Below are 16,540 nucleotides of genomic sequence, written 5' to 3'. Positions count from 1 at the left end.
TGGGTGAGTCGGTGAGTGGGTGAGTGAGTGAGTGGATGAGTGAGGTGAGTGAGTGAGTGGGTGAGTGAGTGAGTGGGTGAGAGGGTGGGTGAGTGGGTGAATGAGTGGGTGAGTGGGTGGGTGGGTGAGTGGGTGAGTGAGTGGGTGAGTGGGTGAGTGAGTGAGTGGGTGGGTGAGTGGGTGAGTGGGTGAGTGAGTAGGTGGGTGAGTGAGTGAATGAGTGGGTGAGTGGGTGAGTGAATGAGTGGGTGGGTGAGTGGGTGGGTGGGTGAGTGAGTGGGTGAGTGAGTGAGTGGGTGGGTGGGTGAGTGAGTGAGTGGGTGAGTGGGTGAGTGAGTGAGTGGGTGAGTGAGTGGGTGGGTGAGTGAGTAGGTGAGTGAGTGGGTGAGTGAGTGGGTGAGTGAGTGGGTGAGTGAGTGGGTGGGTGGAGTGGGTGAGTGAGTGGGTGGGTGGGTGAGTGGGTGGGTGGGTGGGTGAGTGAGTGGGTGGGTGAGTGGGTGGGTGGGTGGGTGAGTGAGTGGGTGAGTGAGTGAGTGGGTGGGTGGGTGAGTGAGTGAGTGGGTGAGTGGGTGAGTGAGTGAGTGAGTGAGTGAGTGGGTGGGTGAGTGAGTAGGTGAGTGAGTGGGTGAGTGAGTGGGTGAGTGAGTGGGTGAGTGAGTGGGTGGGTGAGTGGGTGAGTGAGTGGGTGCGTGGGTGAGTGGGTGGGTGAGTGAGTGAGTGGGTGGGTGAGTGGGTGGGTGAGTGGGTGGGTGAGTGGGTGAGTGAGTGGGTGGGTGAGTGAGTGAGTGGGTGAGTGGGTGAGTGAGTGAGTGGGTGGGTGAGTGAGTGGGTGAGAGGGTGGGTGAGTGGGTGAATGAGTGGGTGAGTGGGTGAGTGGGTGAGTGGGTGAGTGAGTGGGTGAGTGGGTGAGTGAGTGAGTGGGTGGGTGAGTGGGTGAGTGGGTGAGTGAGTAGGTGGGTGAGTGAGTGAATGAGTGGGTGAGTGGGTGAGTGAATGAGTGGGTGAGTGAGTGGGTGAGTTAGTGAGTGAGTGGGTGAGTGAATGAGTGGGTGAGTGAATGAGTGGGTGAGTGAGTGGGTGAGTGAGTGAGTGAGTGGGTGAGTGAGTGGGTGAGTGAATGAGTGGGTGAGTGAGTGGGTGAGTGAGTGAGTGAGTGGGTGAGTCGGTGAGTGGGTGAGTGAGTGAGTGGATGAGTGAGTGGGTGAGTGAGTGAGTGGGTGAGTGAGTGAGTGGGTGAGAGGGTGGGTGAGTGGGTGAATGAGTGGGTGAGTGGGTGGGTGGGTGAGTGGGTGAGTGAGTGGGTGAGTGGGTGAGTGAGTGAGTGGGTGGGTGAGTGGGTGAGTGGGTGAGTGAGTAGGTGGGTGAGTGAGTGAATGAGTGGGTGAGTGGGTGAGTGAATGAGTGGGTGAGTGAGTGGGTGAGTGAGTGAGTGAGTGGGTGAGTGAATGAGTGGGTGAGTGAATGAGTGGGTGAGTGAGTGGGTGAGTGAGTGAGTGGGTGAGTGAGTGAGTGGGTGAGTGAATGAGTGGGTGAGTGAGTGGGTGAGTGAGTGAGTGAGTGGGTGAGTCGGTGAGTGGGTGAGTGAGTGAGTGGATGAGTGAGTGGGTGAGTGAGTGAGTGGGTGAGTGAGTGGGTGAGTGTGTGAGTAGGTGAGTGGGTGGGTGAGTGAGTGGGTGAGTGAGTGGGTGAGTGAGTGGGTGGGTGGGTGAGTGGGTGAGTGAGTGGGTGAGTGAGTGGGTGAGTGGGTGAGTGAGTGAGTGGGTGAGTGAGTGAGTGGGTGAGGGGTGAGTGGGTGGGTGAGTGAGTGAGTGGGTGAGTGAGTGAGTGAGTGGGTGAGTGAGTGAGTGAGTGGGTGAGTGAGTGGGTGAGTGAGTGGGTGGGTGAATGAGTGAGTGGGTGAGTGAGTGGGTGAGTGAGTGAGTGAGCGGGTGAGTGAGCGAGTGAGTGAGTGAGTGAGTGGATGAGTGAGTGGGTGAGTGAGTGGGTGAGTGAGTGGGTGAGTGAGTGAGTGAGTGGGTGAGTGAGTGAGTGGGTGGTGAGTGGGTGAGTGAGTGGGTGAGTGAGTGGGTGAGTGAGTGGGTGAGTGAGTGGGTGAGTGAGTGGGTGGGTGAGTGGGTGAGTGAGTGAGTGAGTGGGTGGAGTGAGTGAGTGAGTGGGTGGGTGAGTGGGTGAGTGGGTGGGTGGGTGGGTGAGTGGGTGGGTGAGTGGGTGGGTGAGTGGGTGGGTGAGTGAGTGAGTGGGTGGGTGAGTGGGTGAGTGGGTGGGTGGGTGGGTGAGTGAGTGGGTGGGTGAGTGGGTGGGTGGGTGAGTGAGTGGGTGAGTGAGTGAGTGAGTGGGTGGGTGGGTGAGTGAGTGAGTGGGTGAGTGGGTGAGTGAGTGAGTGGGTGAGTGAGTGGGTGGGTGAGTGAGTAGGTGAGTGAGTGGGTGAGTGAGTGGGTGAGTGAGTGGGTGAGTGAGTGGGTGGGTGAGTGGGTGAGTGAGTGGGTGGGTGGGTGAGTGGGTGGGTGAGTGAGTGAGTGAGTGGGTGGGTGAGTGGGTGGGTGAGTGGGTGGGTGGGTGGGTGAGTGGGTGGGTGAGTGGGTGAGTGAGTGAGTGGGTGAGTGAGTGAGTGGGTGAGTGGGTGAGTGAGTGAGTGGGTGGGTGAGTGAGTGGGTGAGAGGGTGGGTGAGTGGGTGAATGAGTGGGTGAGTGGGTGAGTGGGTGAGGGTGAGTGAGTGGGTGAGTGGGTGAGTGAGTGAGTGGGTGGGTGAGTGGGTGAGTGGGTGAGTGAGTAGGTGGGTGAGTGAGTGAATGAGTGGGTGAGTGGGTGAGTGAATGAGTGGGTGAGTGAGTGGGTGAGTTAGTGAGTGAGTGGGTGAGTGAATGAGTGGGTGAGTGAATGAGTGGGTGAGTGAGTGAGTGGGTGAGTGAGTGAGTGAGTGGGTGAGTGAGTGAGTGGGTGAGTGAATGAGTGGGTGAGTGAGTGGGTGAGTGAGTGAGTGAATGGGTGAGTCGGTGAGTGGGTGAGTGAGTGAGTGGATGAGTGAGTGGGTGAGTGAGTGAGTGGGTGAGTGAGTGAGTGGGTGAGAGGGTGGGTGAGTGGGTGAATGAGTGGGTGAGTGGGTGGGTGGGTGAGTGGGTGAGTGAGTGGGTGAGTGGGTGAGTGAGTGAGTGAGTGGGTGGGTGAGTGGGTGAGTGGGTGAGTGAGTAGGTGGGTGAGTGAGTGAATGAGTGGGTGAGTGGGTGAGTGAATGAGTGGGTGAGTGAGTGGGTGAGTGAGTGAGTGAGTGGGTGAGTGAATGAGTGGGTGAGTGAATGAGTGGGTGAGTGAGTGGGTGAGTGAGTGAGTGGGTGAGTGAGTGAGTGGGTGAGTGAATGAGTGGGTGAGTGAGTGGGTGAGTGAGTGAGTGAGTGGGTGAGTCGGTGAGTGGGTGAGTGAGTGAGTGGATGAGTGAGTGGGTGAGTGAGTGAGTGGGTGAGTGAGTGGGTGAGTGTGTGAGTAGGTGAGTGGGTGGGTGAGTGAGTGGGTGAGTGAGTGGGTGAGTGAGTGGGTGGGTGAGTGGGTGAGTGAGTGGGTGAGTGAGTGGGTGAGTGGGTGAGTGAGTGAGTGGGTGAGTGGGTGAGTGGGTGGGTGAGTGAGTGAGTGGGTGAGTGAGTGAGTGAGTGGGTGAGTGAGTGAGTGAGTGGGTGAGTGAGTGGGTGAGTGAGTGGGTGGGTGAATGAGTGAGTGGGTGAGTGAGTGGGTGAGTGAGTGAGTGAGCGGGGTGAGTGACGAGTGAGTGAGTGAGTGGGTGAGTGAGTGGGTGAGTGAGTGTGGGTGAGTGAGTGGGTGAGTGAGTGAGTGAGTGGGTGAGTGAGTGAGTGGGTGAGTGAGTGGGTGAGTGAGTGAGTGGGTGAGTGAGTGAGTGAGTGGGTGGGTGAGTGGGTGAGTGAGTGAGTGGGTGAGTGGGTGAGTGAGTGAGCGAGTGGGTGAGTGGATGAGTGAGTGGGTGAGTGAGTGAATGAGCGAGTGAGTGACTTAATGAGTCTGGCATTTGATGACCTCTGACCTCACTGAGCCGGCAACGTTGAGCAGTGTGCCGGAGGTCAAAGGTCGTCTATTTTCCACGGAGCTGACCCGAGCGTGAGACGTCTCCTGGGTAGAGAGGTGGAGAGCAGGGGGCAGCACCTGGGAAGAGAAGTGCATTGTGGGAGTCGATTGAGACTCCCATAGGGCTCCATGTTAATCACTGAGACTCCCATAGGGTTCAGTGTTAATCACTGAGACTCCCATAGGGTTCAGTGTTAATCACTGAGACTCCCATAGGGCTCCATGTTAATCACTGAGACTCCCATAGGGTTCAGTGTTAATCACTGAGACTCCCATAGGGTTCAGTGTTAATCACTGAGACTCCCATAGGGTTCAGTGTTAATCACTGAGACTCCCATAGGGCTCCATGTTAATCACTGAGACTCCCATAGGGTTCAGTGTTAATCACTGAGACTCCCATAGGGTTCAGTGTTAATCACTGAGACTCCCATAGGGTTCAGTGTTAATCACTGAGACTCCCATAGGGTTCAGTGTTAATCACTGAGACTCCCATAGGGTTCAGTGTTAATCACTGAGACTCCCACAGGGTTCAGTGTTAATCACTGAGACTCCCATAGGGTTCAGTGTTAATCACTGAGACTCCCATAGGGTTCAGTGTTAATCACTGAGACTCCCACAGGGTTCAGTGTTAATCACTGAGACTCCCATAGGGTTCAGTGTTAATCACTGAGACTCCCACAGGGTTCAGTGTTAATCACTGAGACTCCCATAGGGTTCAGTGTTAATCACTGAGACTCCCATAGGGTTCAGTGTTAATCACTGAGACTCCCATAGGGTTCAGTGTTAATCACTGAGACTCCCATAGGGTTCAGTGTTAATCACTGAGACTCCCATAGGGCTCCATGTTAATCACTGAGACTCCCATAGGGTTCAGTGTTAATCACTGAGACTCCCATAGGGTTCAGTGTTAATCACTGAGACTCCCATAGGGTTCAGTGTTAATCACTGAGACTCCCACAGGGTTCAGTGTTAATCACTGAGACTCCCACAGGGTTCAGTGTTAATCACTGAGACTCCCATAGGGCTCCATGTTAATCACTGAGACTCCCATAGGGTTCAATGTTAATCACTGAGACTCCCACAGGGTTCAGTGTTAATCACTGAGACTCCCATAGGGTTCAGTGTTAATCACTGAGACTCCCATAGGGCTCCATGTTAATCACTGAGACTCCCATAGGGTTCAATGTTAATCACTGAGACTCCCACAGGGTTCAGTGTTAATCACTGAGACTCCCATAGGGTTCAGTGTTAATCACTGAGACTCCCACAGGGTTCAGTGTTAATCACTGAGACTCCCACAGGGTTCAGTGTTAATCACTGAGACTCCCATAGGGTTCAGTGTTAATCACTGAGACTCCCATAGGGTTCAGTGTTAATCACTGAGACTCCCACAGGGTTCAGTGTTAATCCCTGAGACTCCCATAGGGTTCTGTGTTAATCACTGAGACTCCCACAGGGTTCAGTGTTAATCAATGAGACTCCCATAGGGTTCAGTGTTAATCACTAAGACTCCCACAGGGTTCAGTGTTAATCACTGAGACTCCCATAGGGTTCAGTGTTAATCACTGAGACTCCCACAGGGTTCAGTGTTAATCACTGAGACTCCCATAGGGTTCAGTGTTAATCATTGAGACTCCCATAGGGTTCAGTGTTAATCACTGAGACTCCCATAGGGCTCAGTGTTAATCACTGAGACTCCCACAGGGTTCAGTGTTAATCACTGAGACTCCCACAGGGTTCAGTGTTAATCACTGAGACTCCCATAGGGTTCAGTGTTAATCACTGAGACTCCCACAGGGTTCAGTGTTAATCACTGAGACTCCCACAGGGTTCAGTGTTAATCACTGAGACTCCCACAGGGTTCAGTGTTAATCACTGAGACCCCCATAGGGTTCAGTGTTAATCACTGAGACTCCCATAGGGTTCAGTGTTAATCACTGAGACTCCCATAGGGTTCGGTGTTAATCACTGAGACTCCCATAGGGTTCAGTGTTAATCACTGAGACTCCCACAGGGTTCAGTGTTAATCACTGAGACTCCCATAGGGTTCAGTGTTAATCACTGAGACTCCCATAGGGCTCCATGTTAATCACTGAGACTCCCATAGGGTTCAGTGTTAATCACTGAGACTCCCATAGGGTTCAATGTTAATCACTGAGACTCCCACAGGGTTCAGTGTTAATCACTGAGACTCCCATAGGGTTCAGTGTTAATCACTGAGACTCCCATAGGGTTCAGTGTTAATCACTGATACTCCCACAGGGTTCAGTGTTAATCACTGAGACTCCCACAGGGTTCAGTGTTAATCACTGAGACTCCCATAGGGTTCAATGTTAATCACTGAGACTCCCACAGGGTTCAGTGTTAATCACTGAGACTCCCATAGGGTTCAGTGTTAATCACTGAGACTCCCATAGGGCTCCATGTTAATCACTGAGACTCCCACAGGGTTCAGTGTTAATCACTGAGACTCCCACAGGGTTCAGTGTTAATCACTGAGACTCACTCCCACAGGGTTCAGTGTTAATCACTGAGACTCCCATAGGGCTCCATGTTAATCACTGAGACTCCCATAGGGTTCAGTGTTAATCACTGAGACTGCCACAGGGTTCAGTGTTAATTATTGAGACTCCCATAGGGTTCAGTGTTAATCACTGAGACTCCCATAGGGTTCAGTGTTAATCACTGAGACTCCCACAGGGTTCAGTGTTAATCACTGAAACTCCCATAGGGTTCAGTGTTAATCACTGAGACTCCCACAGGGTTCAGTGTTAATCACTGAAACTCCCATAGGGTTCAGTGTTAATCACTGAGACTCCCACAGGGTTCAGTGTTAATCACTGAGACTCCCACAGGGTTCAGTGTTAATCACTGAGACTCCCACAGGGTTCAGTGTTAATCACTGAAACTCCCATAGGGTTCAGTGTTAATCACTGAGACTCCCACAGGGTTCAGTGTTAATCACTGAGACTCCCACAGGGTTCAATGTTAATCACTGAGACTCCCACAGGGTTCAGTGTTAATCACTGAGACTCCCATAGGGTTCAGTGTTAATCACTGAGACTCCCATAGGGTTCAGTGTTAATCACTGATACTCCCACAGGGTTCAGTGTTAATCACTGAGACTCCCACAGGGTTCAGTGTTAATCACTGAGACTCCCATAGGGTTCAATGTTAATCACTGAGACTCCCACAGGGTTCAGTGTTAATCACTGAGACTCCCATAGGGTTCAGTGTTAATCACTGAGACTCCCATAGGGTTCAGTGTTAATCACTGAGACTCCCACAGGGTTCAGTGTTAATCACTGAGACTCCCATAGCGTTCAGTGTTAATCACTGAGACTCCCATAGGGTTCAGTGTTAATCACTGAGACTCCCACAGGGTTCAGTGTTAATCACTGAGACTCCCACAGGGTTCAGTGTTAATCACTGAGACTCCCATAGGGTTAAATGTTAATCACTGAGACTCCCACAGGGTTCAGTGTTAATCACTGAGACTCCCATAGGGTTCAGTGTTAATCACTGAGACTCCCACAGGGTTCAGTGTTAATCACTGAGACTCCCACAGGGTTCAGTGTTAATCACTGAGACTCCCACAGGGTTCAGTGTTAATCACTGAGACTCCCATAGGGTTCAGTGTTAATCACTGAGACTCCCACAGGGTTCAGTGTTAATCACTGAGCCTCCCATAGGGTTCAGTGTTAATCACTGAGACTCCCACAGGGTTCAGTTTTAATCACTGAGACTCACTCCCATAGGGTTCAGTGTTAATCACTGAGACTCCCACAGGGTTCAGTGTTAATCACTGAGACTCCCATAGGGTTCAGTGTTAATCACTGAGACTCCCATAGGGTTCAATGTTAATCACTGAGACCCCCATAGGGTTCAGTGTTAATCACTGAGACTCCCACAGGGCTCCATGTTAATCACTGAGACTCCCACAGGGTTCAGTGTTAATCACTGAGACTCCCATAGGGCTCCATGTTAATCACTGAGACTCCCACAGGGTTCAGTGTTAATCACTGAGACTCCCATAGGGCTCCATGTTAATCACTGAGACTCCCACAGGGTTCAGTGTTAATCACTGAGACTCCCACAGGGTTCAGTGTTAATCACTGAGACTCCCACAGGGTTCAGTGTTAATCACTGAGACTCCCATAGGGTTCAGTGTTAATCACTGAGACTCCCATAGGGTTCAGTGTTAATCACTGAGACTCACTCCCATAGGGTTCAGTGTTAATCACTGAGACTCCCATAGGGTTCAGTGTTAATCACTGAGACTCCCACAAGGTTCAGTGTTAATCACTGAGACTCCCACAGGGTTCAGTGTTAATCACTGAGACTCCCATAGGGTTCAGTGTTAATCACTGAGACTCCCACAGGGTTCAGTGTTAATCAGTGAGACACCCACAGGGTTCAGTGTTAATCACTGAGACTCCCATAGGGTTCAGTGTTAATCACTGAGACTCCCACAGGGTTCAGTGTTAATCACTGAGACTCCCATAGGGTTCAGTGTTAATCACTGAGACTCCCATAGGGTTCAGTGTTAATCACTGAGACTCCCATAGCGTTCAGTGTTAATCACTGAGACTGCCACAGGGTTCAGTGTTAATTATTGAGACTCCCACAGGGTTCAGTGTTAATCACTGAGACTCCCATAGGGTTCAGTGTTAATCACTGAGACTCCCACAGAGTTCAGTGTTAATCACTGAGACTCACTCACATAGGGTTCAGTGTTAATCACTGAGACTCCAATAGGGTTCAGTGTTAATCACTGAGACTCCCACAGGGTTCAGTGTTAATCACTGAGACTCACTCCCATAGGGTTCAGTGTTAATCACTGAGACTCCCATAGGGTTCAGTGTTAATCACTGAGACTCCCACAGGGTTCAGTGTTAATCACTGAGACTCCCATAGGGTTCAGTGTTAATCACTGAGACTCCCATAGGGCTCCATGTTAATCACTGAGACTCCCACAGGGTTCAGTGTTAATCACTGAAACTCCCATAGGGTTCAGTGTTAATCACTGAGACTCCCACAGGGTTCAGTGTTAATCACTGAGACTCACACAGGGTTCAGTGTTAATCACTGAGACTCCCATAGGGTTCAGTGTTAATCACTGAGACTCCCACAGGGTTCAGTGTTAATCACTGAGACTCCCATAGGGCTCCATGTTAATCACTGAGACTCCCACAGGGTTCAGTGTTAATCACTGAAACTCCCATAGGGTTCAGTGTTAATCACTGAGACTCCCACAGGGTTCAGTGTTAATCACTGAGACTCCCATAGGGTTCAGTGTTAATCACTGAGACTCCCACAGGGTTCAGTGTTAATCACTGAGACTCCCACAGGGTTCAGTGTTAATCACTGAGACTCCCACAGGGTTCAATGTTAATCACTGAGACTCCCATAGGGTTCAGTGTTAATCACCGAGACTCCCATAGGGTTCAGTGTTAATCACTGAGACTCCCATAGGGTTCAGTGTTAATCACTGAGACTCCCACAGGGTTCAGTGTTAATCACTGAGACTCCGACAGGGTTCAGTGTTAATCACTGAGACTCCCATAGGGTTCAATGTTAATCACTGAGACTCCCACAGGGTTCAGTGTTAATCACTGAGACTCCCATAGGGTTCAGTGTTAATCACTGAGACTCCCATAGGGTTCAGTGTTAATCACTGAGACTCCCACAGGGTTCAGTGTTAATCACTGAGACTCCCATAGGGTTCAGTGTTAATCACTGAGACTCCCATAGGGTTCAGTGTTAATCACTGAGACTCCCATAGGGTTCAGTGTTAATCACTGAGACTCCCATAGGGTTCAGTGTTAATCACTGAGACTCACTCCCATAGGGTTCAGTGTTAATCACTGAGACTCACTCACATAGGGTTCAGTGTTAATCACTGAGACTCACTCACATAGGGTTCGGGGTTAATCACTGAGACTCCCACAGGGTTCAGTGTTAATCACTGAGACTCACTCACATAGGGTTCAGTGTTAATCACTGAGACTCCCACAGGGTTCAGTGTTAATCACTGAGACTCCCATAGGGTTCAGTGTTAATCACTGAGACTCACTCCCACACACACACATGGCAGTGTATGTGTGTTCCTGTGTGTCTGTGTGTCTGTGTGTGTGTATCTGTGTGTGTGTCTGTGTGTGTGTCTGTGTGTGTGTCTGTGTGTGTGTCTGTGTGTGTGTGTATCTGTGTGTGTGTGTCTGTGTGTGTGTGTATCTGTGTGTGTGTGTGTGTCTGTCTGTGTGTGTGTGTCTGTCTGTGTGTCTGTCTGTGTGTGTCTGTGTGTGTGTCTGTGTCTGTGTGTGTGTCTATGTCTGTGTGTGTGTCTGTGTGTCTGTGTGTGTGTCTATGTCTGTGTGTGTGTCTGTGTGTCTGTGTGTGTCTGTGTGTCTGTGTGTGTCTGTGTGTCTGTGTGTGTGTCTATGTCTGTGTGTGTGTGTCTGTGTGTGTGTCTATGTCTGTGTGTGTGTGTCTGTGTGTGTGTCTGCCGGACGGGCAACTCTGTCGTGGACAGCGCTGTGGGGGGAGATCCAATTTTGATTGGCTCCTCCCCTCATGGCATATGTGTCCACCACAGGGGCTAAACGGGGGCTCTGGACGGGTGCGAGGGGCTGGTAACCCCTCCACCTTCAATTAATTACCACGAAACCACGAATTAAACTGAAATATGGAACAACTAAGCTTGTGCCGGAGGCCCCGGGGGGCCAGGCGTCTATGACGTCTCCTGGCCAAACCCCAATTGGCGGAGCCAGGAGATTGAATACCTACCCTCGGGGCTACTCCAGAAACAACGAAAAGCCACTACGGGTGGCCACGTGGAATGTTCGAACGCTCACTGCAGAGGAGAGGCTGCCACTCCTCTGTCGGGAGCTGGACCGGTACCGCCTGGATCTATGCGGCATTCAGGAGGTCCGGTGGACCGGTGTGGGAAGCTGTAAGCCCCAGGCTACTTTGGGCTCGCCTTCCCATCAACCGGAGGCGAGGAATGGTGGTCGTGGTTACTTATGCCCCCACCGAAGATGAACATCCGTGGAGGGATGCAGGCAAAGCCGATGAGTCAGATGCCTTCTATGACCTCCTGTCACAGGTGCTGGCTAAAGTGGCCCCTCGGGATAGAGTCATCATGTTGGGTGACTTCAATGCCCGAGTTGGTCATGATACTGGCACCTGGTCTGGAGTGATTGGAGGGCATGGGCCAGATCAGCTCAATAACAACGGTAGGAGGCTGCTAGATTTTTGTGCAGCCCATGGGCTTGTAATTACCAACACGCTGTTCCGGCATCGGCGCATCCACTCAACATCATGGATGCATGCCGGGTCCAAGCAAGAACATCTGCTGGACTACATAGTGACGGACCAGCGAATGCGAGCCCATGTCCTTGACACCAGGACCTACCGTGGAGCTGATCTGCCCTCTGACCATCGACTAGTCATCTGTAAGATGCGCCTGCCATTCTTCCACTCCGGTGGTGGGTGTACACCCAGGACCCCATTCCAACCTAAAGTGGCCTGGTCTCAGTTATCTGATGAAAGTTGCAAGCGAGAATTTCATCATCGCTTGCGGCTGGGATTGGCATCGTCCCCGACTCCTCCTGATGTCGAGGGTAAATGGGCGAGGTTTAGGACTGTGACTCATGCAGCTGCAATGGCTGCTTTGGGTACGCGGTCCAGACCTCCCCAGACACCCTGGATGACAGAGGAGTTGTTCAGGATGGTTGAGAAAAAGCGACAGGCCCACTGTCATCGGCTACAGAATCCCACGTCAGAGAATGAGGAGGCTTACCGCAGCCTTCGCTCGGAGGTTCGGAGAGCCGTGAGGCGCTGCAAGGATGGGTGGTGGTCGCGGGTTGCTGAGGAGATGGAGTCTGCCTCAGTGGCCCGTGATCACAAATTTCTATTTAACTCCATCAAAAAAGTAACCTGCAGCGCCACACCTATTACCATCATTAGGGGAAAAAACGGTGATCCAATCTCCGACCCCCAGGAACAGGTTCGCAGATTTGCTGAGCATTTCTGTGAGGTCCTGGGGGAGGGAAAATCCCTCAGCCAGGAAAACATCGTGGCACAAAGTGAGGATGACCCTGCTGAGGCTGCGGTGCCTCAAATATTGGATGAAGTCACCCCCTGTGAGTGGCTGGCTGAGGTGCCATCTGCTGAGGAAGTATTTAGGGCGATCCGGAGTCTGAGACCAGGAAAGGCAGCGGGCAGAGATGATCTCCCAAGCGAAATGCTGAGGGAGGGTGGCGTTTGTGCACAGACTGCTCTATATGACATCATAACAACAGTCTGGACCACTGGACGGGTTCCGCAGGATTGGAAGGATGCCCTGGTGGTCCCCCTTTTTAAGAAGGGGGACCGCACAGACTGTAACAACTACAGGGGCATCTCACTCCTCAGTGTGCCGGGAAAGGTCCTGGCAAGGATTATTCAGCATCGCCTTGCCAGGCACGCTGAGGAGAGGCTTGCGGAGCCCCAATGCGGTTTCAGGAAAGGGCGGTCCTGCACAGATGCCATATTTTCTGTCCGTCTGCTACAGCAGAGGTGTAGGGAATTCCAACAAGACCTACATCTCTGCTTTATTGACCTGGTCAAGGCCTATGATACCATCAGTAGGCCTGGGCTCTGGGTCGTTCTTCGTGCTTTTGGAGTACCTGACCCTCTGCTCACAATCATTAAGGACCTTCATGATGGTGAGCGGGCCCGGGTAAAACTACGTGGCCGGGAGTCAGAGCCATTCCCTGTACACCTTGGGGTGCGACAGGGATGTCCTCTGGCTCCCACATTATTTAACATCTATTTTGACCACGTAGTTCGTGAAGCTTTCAATAGCTGTACCGGGGGAATCTCCATATGGTACAGATATAATGGGAGGCTAATCGATGCCCGGGTGCGGTCAAGGGATGGCTCCCTATTGCTCAACCACGTTATGTATGCTGATGATTTGGTAATAGCTGCACAGTCAGAGGAGGAGTTGGAGACGCTGCTGCTGAGACTGGAGCGTGCCACTAAGAGGTGGGGCCTTACCATCAGCCCCACCAAAACTAAGCACCTGCCTGGGTATTTTGTCCCATCGGACACTCCACCCACCCAACTCCCAATCGGTGATGGGGCAGTTGTGGAGAAAGTGGAGAGTTTCCCATACCTCGGCAGTGTGCTTATGACTGGCTCCAGTTTAACAGCAGAGGTCTCACTCCGAATCAGTCGAGCGGCAATATCTTTTCATCGGTTGCGTAACGCTGTGTGGAAGCTACCTGGTCTGTCGCTCCGCACTAAGCTTCAGGTCTTCTCGGCCACGGTCATTCCCTCCCTTCTCTACGCTTGCGAAACGTGGACCCCCTTAATGGAACATCTTCGCCGGTTAGAAACATTTAGGCTGGCCTGCCTACGATCCATCCTGGGTTTAACCAGACTGGATTGTGTGAGGAGCTCACAAATCCTTGAAAGATCTGGGCAGGGTCCCATCGGTGAGCTCCTCCGGCAGGCAAGGCTGCGATGGCTGGGTCATGTAGCCCGCATGCCCAGCCACCGCATGCCGAAACAGCTTTTGTTTGGCCGGATTGAGGGGGCTAAGCGGGCGCGGCACGGGCTAGAGAAGAGATGGAGTGATGTGGTACAGGAGGACGTGGAGCTGAGTGGACTTGCCGATGACTGGTACCAGCGGTGTCAAGATCGGCCTCTGTGGAGGAGTCTCGTGAAGGACGCTACTGGGCAGTTGGAGGCAGTCGCCCTCCAACAACAACGGAGGGCGGAGGAGCGACGCTCACAACAGCGAGCGGAGCGCCGGGTGGCTAAAGCACAGCAGGTTGGCACAGTAGGGGGCACAGGTGGTGCATCAGCCAGTCATCTCAGTCAGTCGACCCGTGGCACCTGGGTCTGCCCCATGACCTCCTGCCAGCGGGCGTTCGACACTTCACGTGGCCTCAGGGTGCACATAGCCTGGCACAAGCGTCGTGGTGACGTCACCGCCACTTAGTGGCGAATGGCGGTTGTTGTTGTTGTTGTGTCTGTGTGTCTGTGTGTGTGTGTCTGTGTCTGTGTGTGTGTATATCTGTGTATCTGTGTGTCTGTGTGTGTGTCTGTGTGTGTGTGTCTGTGTGTGTGTCTGTGTGTGTGTGTCTGTGTGTGTGTCTGTGTGTGTGTATCTGTGTGTGTGTGTCTGTCTGTGTGTGTGTGTCTGTGTGTGTGTGTGTCTGTGTGTCGCATGTGGGGTGGCCCCGACGTTTCGAGACCCCCACCCTCTCACCTGCGCCTGGCACTGAACCCCCCTGAAGAGGGACGTCTCCATCACGTCCACCGCCGGCGCTGACCCCGGCCCAGCCTCCACCTCGGGCATCGAGCGGTGGTGGTGGTGGTGAGCGGTAGGTGGTGGTGGTGGTGGTGGAGGAAGTGGTGGTGGTGGTGGTGGTGGTGTGTAGCCCGCGGAGTTCCACACCCCGCTCTGAGCCGCTGGGCGGGGAACACTGGGGGAGAGGGAGAGGGTGGTGGTGATGGTGGTGATGGTGGTGGTGGTGGTGATGGTGGTGGTGGTGGTGATGGTGGTGGTGGTGATGGTGGTGGTGGTGGTGGTGATGGTGGTGGTGGTGGTGATGGTGGTGATGGTGGTGGTGGTGATGGTGGTGATGGTGGTGGTGGTGATGGTGGTGGTGGTGGTGATGGTGGTGATGGTGGTGATGGTGGTGATGGTGGTGGTGGTGATGGTGGTGATGGTGGTGGTGGTGATGGTGGTGGTGGTGATGGTGGTGGTGATGGTGGTGGTGGTGGTGGTGATGGTGGTGGTGATGGTGGTGATGGTGGTGGTGGTGGTGAGGGTGGTGGTGGTGATGGTGGTGGTGATGGTGGTGGTGGTGGTGGTGATGGTGGTGGTGATGGTGGTGGTGGTGATGGTGGTGGTGATGGTGATGGTGGTGATGGTGGTGGTGATGGTGGTGATGGTGGTGGTGGTGGTGATGGTGGTGGTGGTAGTGGTGGTGGTGATGGTGGTGGTGGTAGTGGTGGTGATGGTGGTGGTGATGGTGGTGGTGATGGTGGTGGTGATGGTGGTGGTGGTGATGGTGATGGTGGTGGTGATGGTGGTGGTGGTGGTGGTGATGGTGGTGATGGTGGTGATGGTGGTGGTGATGGTGATGGTGGTGGTGATGGTGGTGGTGATGGTGGTGGTGATGGTGGTGATGGTGATGGTGGTGATGGTGGTGGTGATGGTAGTGGTGGTGGTGATGGTGGTGGTGATGGTGATGGTGGTGGTGATGGTGGTGGTGATGGTGATGGTGGTGGTGGTGATGGTGGTGGTGATGGTAGTGGTGGTGATGGTGGTGGTGGTGGTGGTGATGGTGGTGATGGTGGTGGTGGTGGTGATGGTGGTGGTGGTGGTGATGGTGGTGGTGGTGATGGTGGTGGTGGTGGTGGTGATGGTGGTGGTGGTGGTGATGGTGGTGATGGTGGTGGTGGTGATGGTGGTGATGGTGGTGGTGGTGATGGTGGTGGTGGTGGTGATGGTGGTGATGGTGGTGATGGTGGTGATGGTGGTGGTGGTGATGGTGGTGATGGTGGTGGTGGTGATGGTGGTGGTGGTGATGGTGGTGGTGATGGTGGTGGTGGTGGTGGTGATGGTGGTGGTGATGGTGGTGATGGTGGTGGTGGTGGTGAGGGTGGTGGTGGTGATGGTGGTGGTGATGGTGGTGGTGGTGGTGGTGATGGTGGTGGTGATGGTGGTGGTGGTGATGGTGGTGGTGATGGTGATGGTGGTGATGGTGGTGGTGATGGTGGTGATGGTGGTGGTGGTGGTGATGGTGGTGGTGGTAGTGGTGGTGGTGATGGTGGTGGTGGTAGTGGTGGTGATGGTGGTGGTGATGGTGGTGGTGATGGTGGTGGTGATGGTGGTGGTGGTGATGGTGATGGTGGTGGTGATGGTGGTGGTGGTGGTGGTGATGGTGGTGATGGTGGTGATGGTGGTGGTGATGGTGATGGTGGTGGTGATGGTGGTGGTGATGGTGGTGGTGATGGTGGTGATGGTGATGGTGGTGATGGTGGTGGTGATGGTAGTGGTGGTGGTGATGGTGGTGGTGATGGTGATGGTGGTGGTGATGGTGGTGGTGATGGTGATGGTGGTGGTGGTGATGGTGGTGGTGATGGTAGTGGTGGTGATGGTGGTGGTGGTGGTGGTGATGGTGGTGGTGGTGATGGTGGTGGTGGTGATGGTGATGGTGGTGATGGTGGTGGTGGTGATGGTGGTGGTGGTGGTGATGGTGATGATGGTAGTGGTGGTGGTGAAGGTGGTGATGGTGGTGGTGATGGTGGTGGTGATGGTGGTGATGGTAGTGGTGGTGGTGAAGGTGGTGATGGTGGTCGTGATGGTGGTGGTGGTGATGGTGGTGGTGATGGTGGTGATGGTGGTGGTGGTGGTGATAGAGGTGGTGATGGTGGTGGTGGTGGTGATGATGGTGGTGGTGATGGTGG

At 53.3% G+C, this 16,540-nt stretch overlaps 1 protein-coding gene across 1 annotated transcript in view; it reads right to left on the bottom strand.

Moving 5' to 3' along the window:
* Positions 1–3,956: 3,956 nt before the first annotated feature.
* The window catches only part of LOC116937776 (uncharacterized), a 45,311-nt gene continuing 32,727 nt past the window's right edge, over positions 3,957–16,540 (bottom strand). The window contains exons 6-7 of the mRNA XM_076064975.1: positions 14,331–14,547; positions 3,957–4,147 (exon numbers count right to left, since the gene is read on the bottom strand). Of these exons, the coding sequence (XP_075921090.1) occupies positions 3,998–4,147; positions 14,331–14,547 (367 nt within the window). The 3' untranslated portion in view covers positions 3,957–3,997. The remainder of the gene's footprint in view (positions 4,148–14,330; positions 14,548–16,540) is intronic.

This window comes from Petromyzon marinus, unplaced genomic scaffold (assembly GCF_048934315.1).
Source record: "Petromyzon marinus isolate PM22_M1 ecotype Great Lakes invasive population unplaced genomic scaffold, UKy_Petmar_22M1.pri1.0 PM_Scaffold_95, whole genome shotgun sequence".
Classification (NCBI taxonomy): domain Eukaryota; kingdom Metazoa; phylum Chordata; class Hyperoartia; order Petromyzontiformes; family Petromyzontidae; genus Petromyzon; species Petromyzon marinus.
Note: the sequence above shows the minus strand (reverse complement) of the source record. Positions and strands in the feature narration are given on the sequence as shown.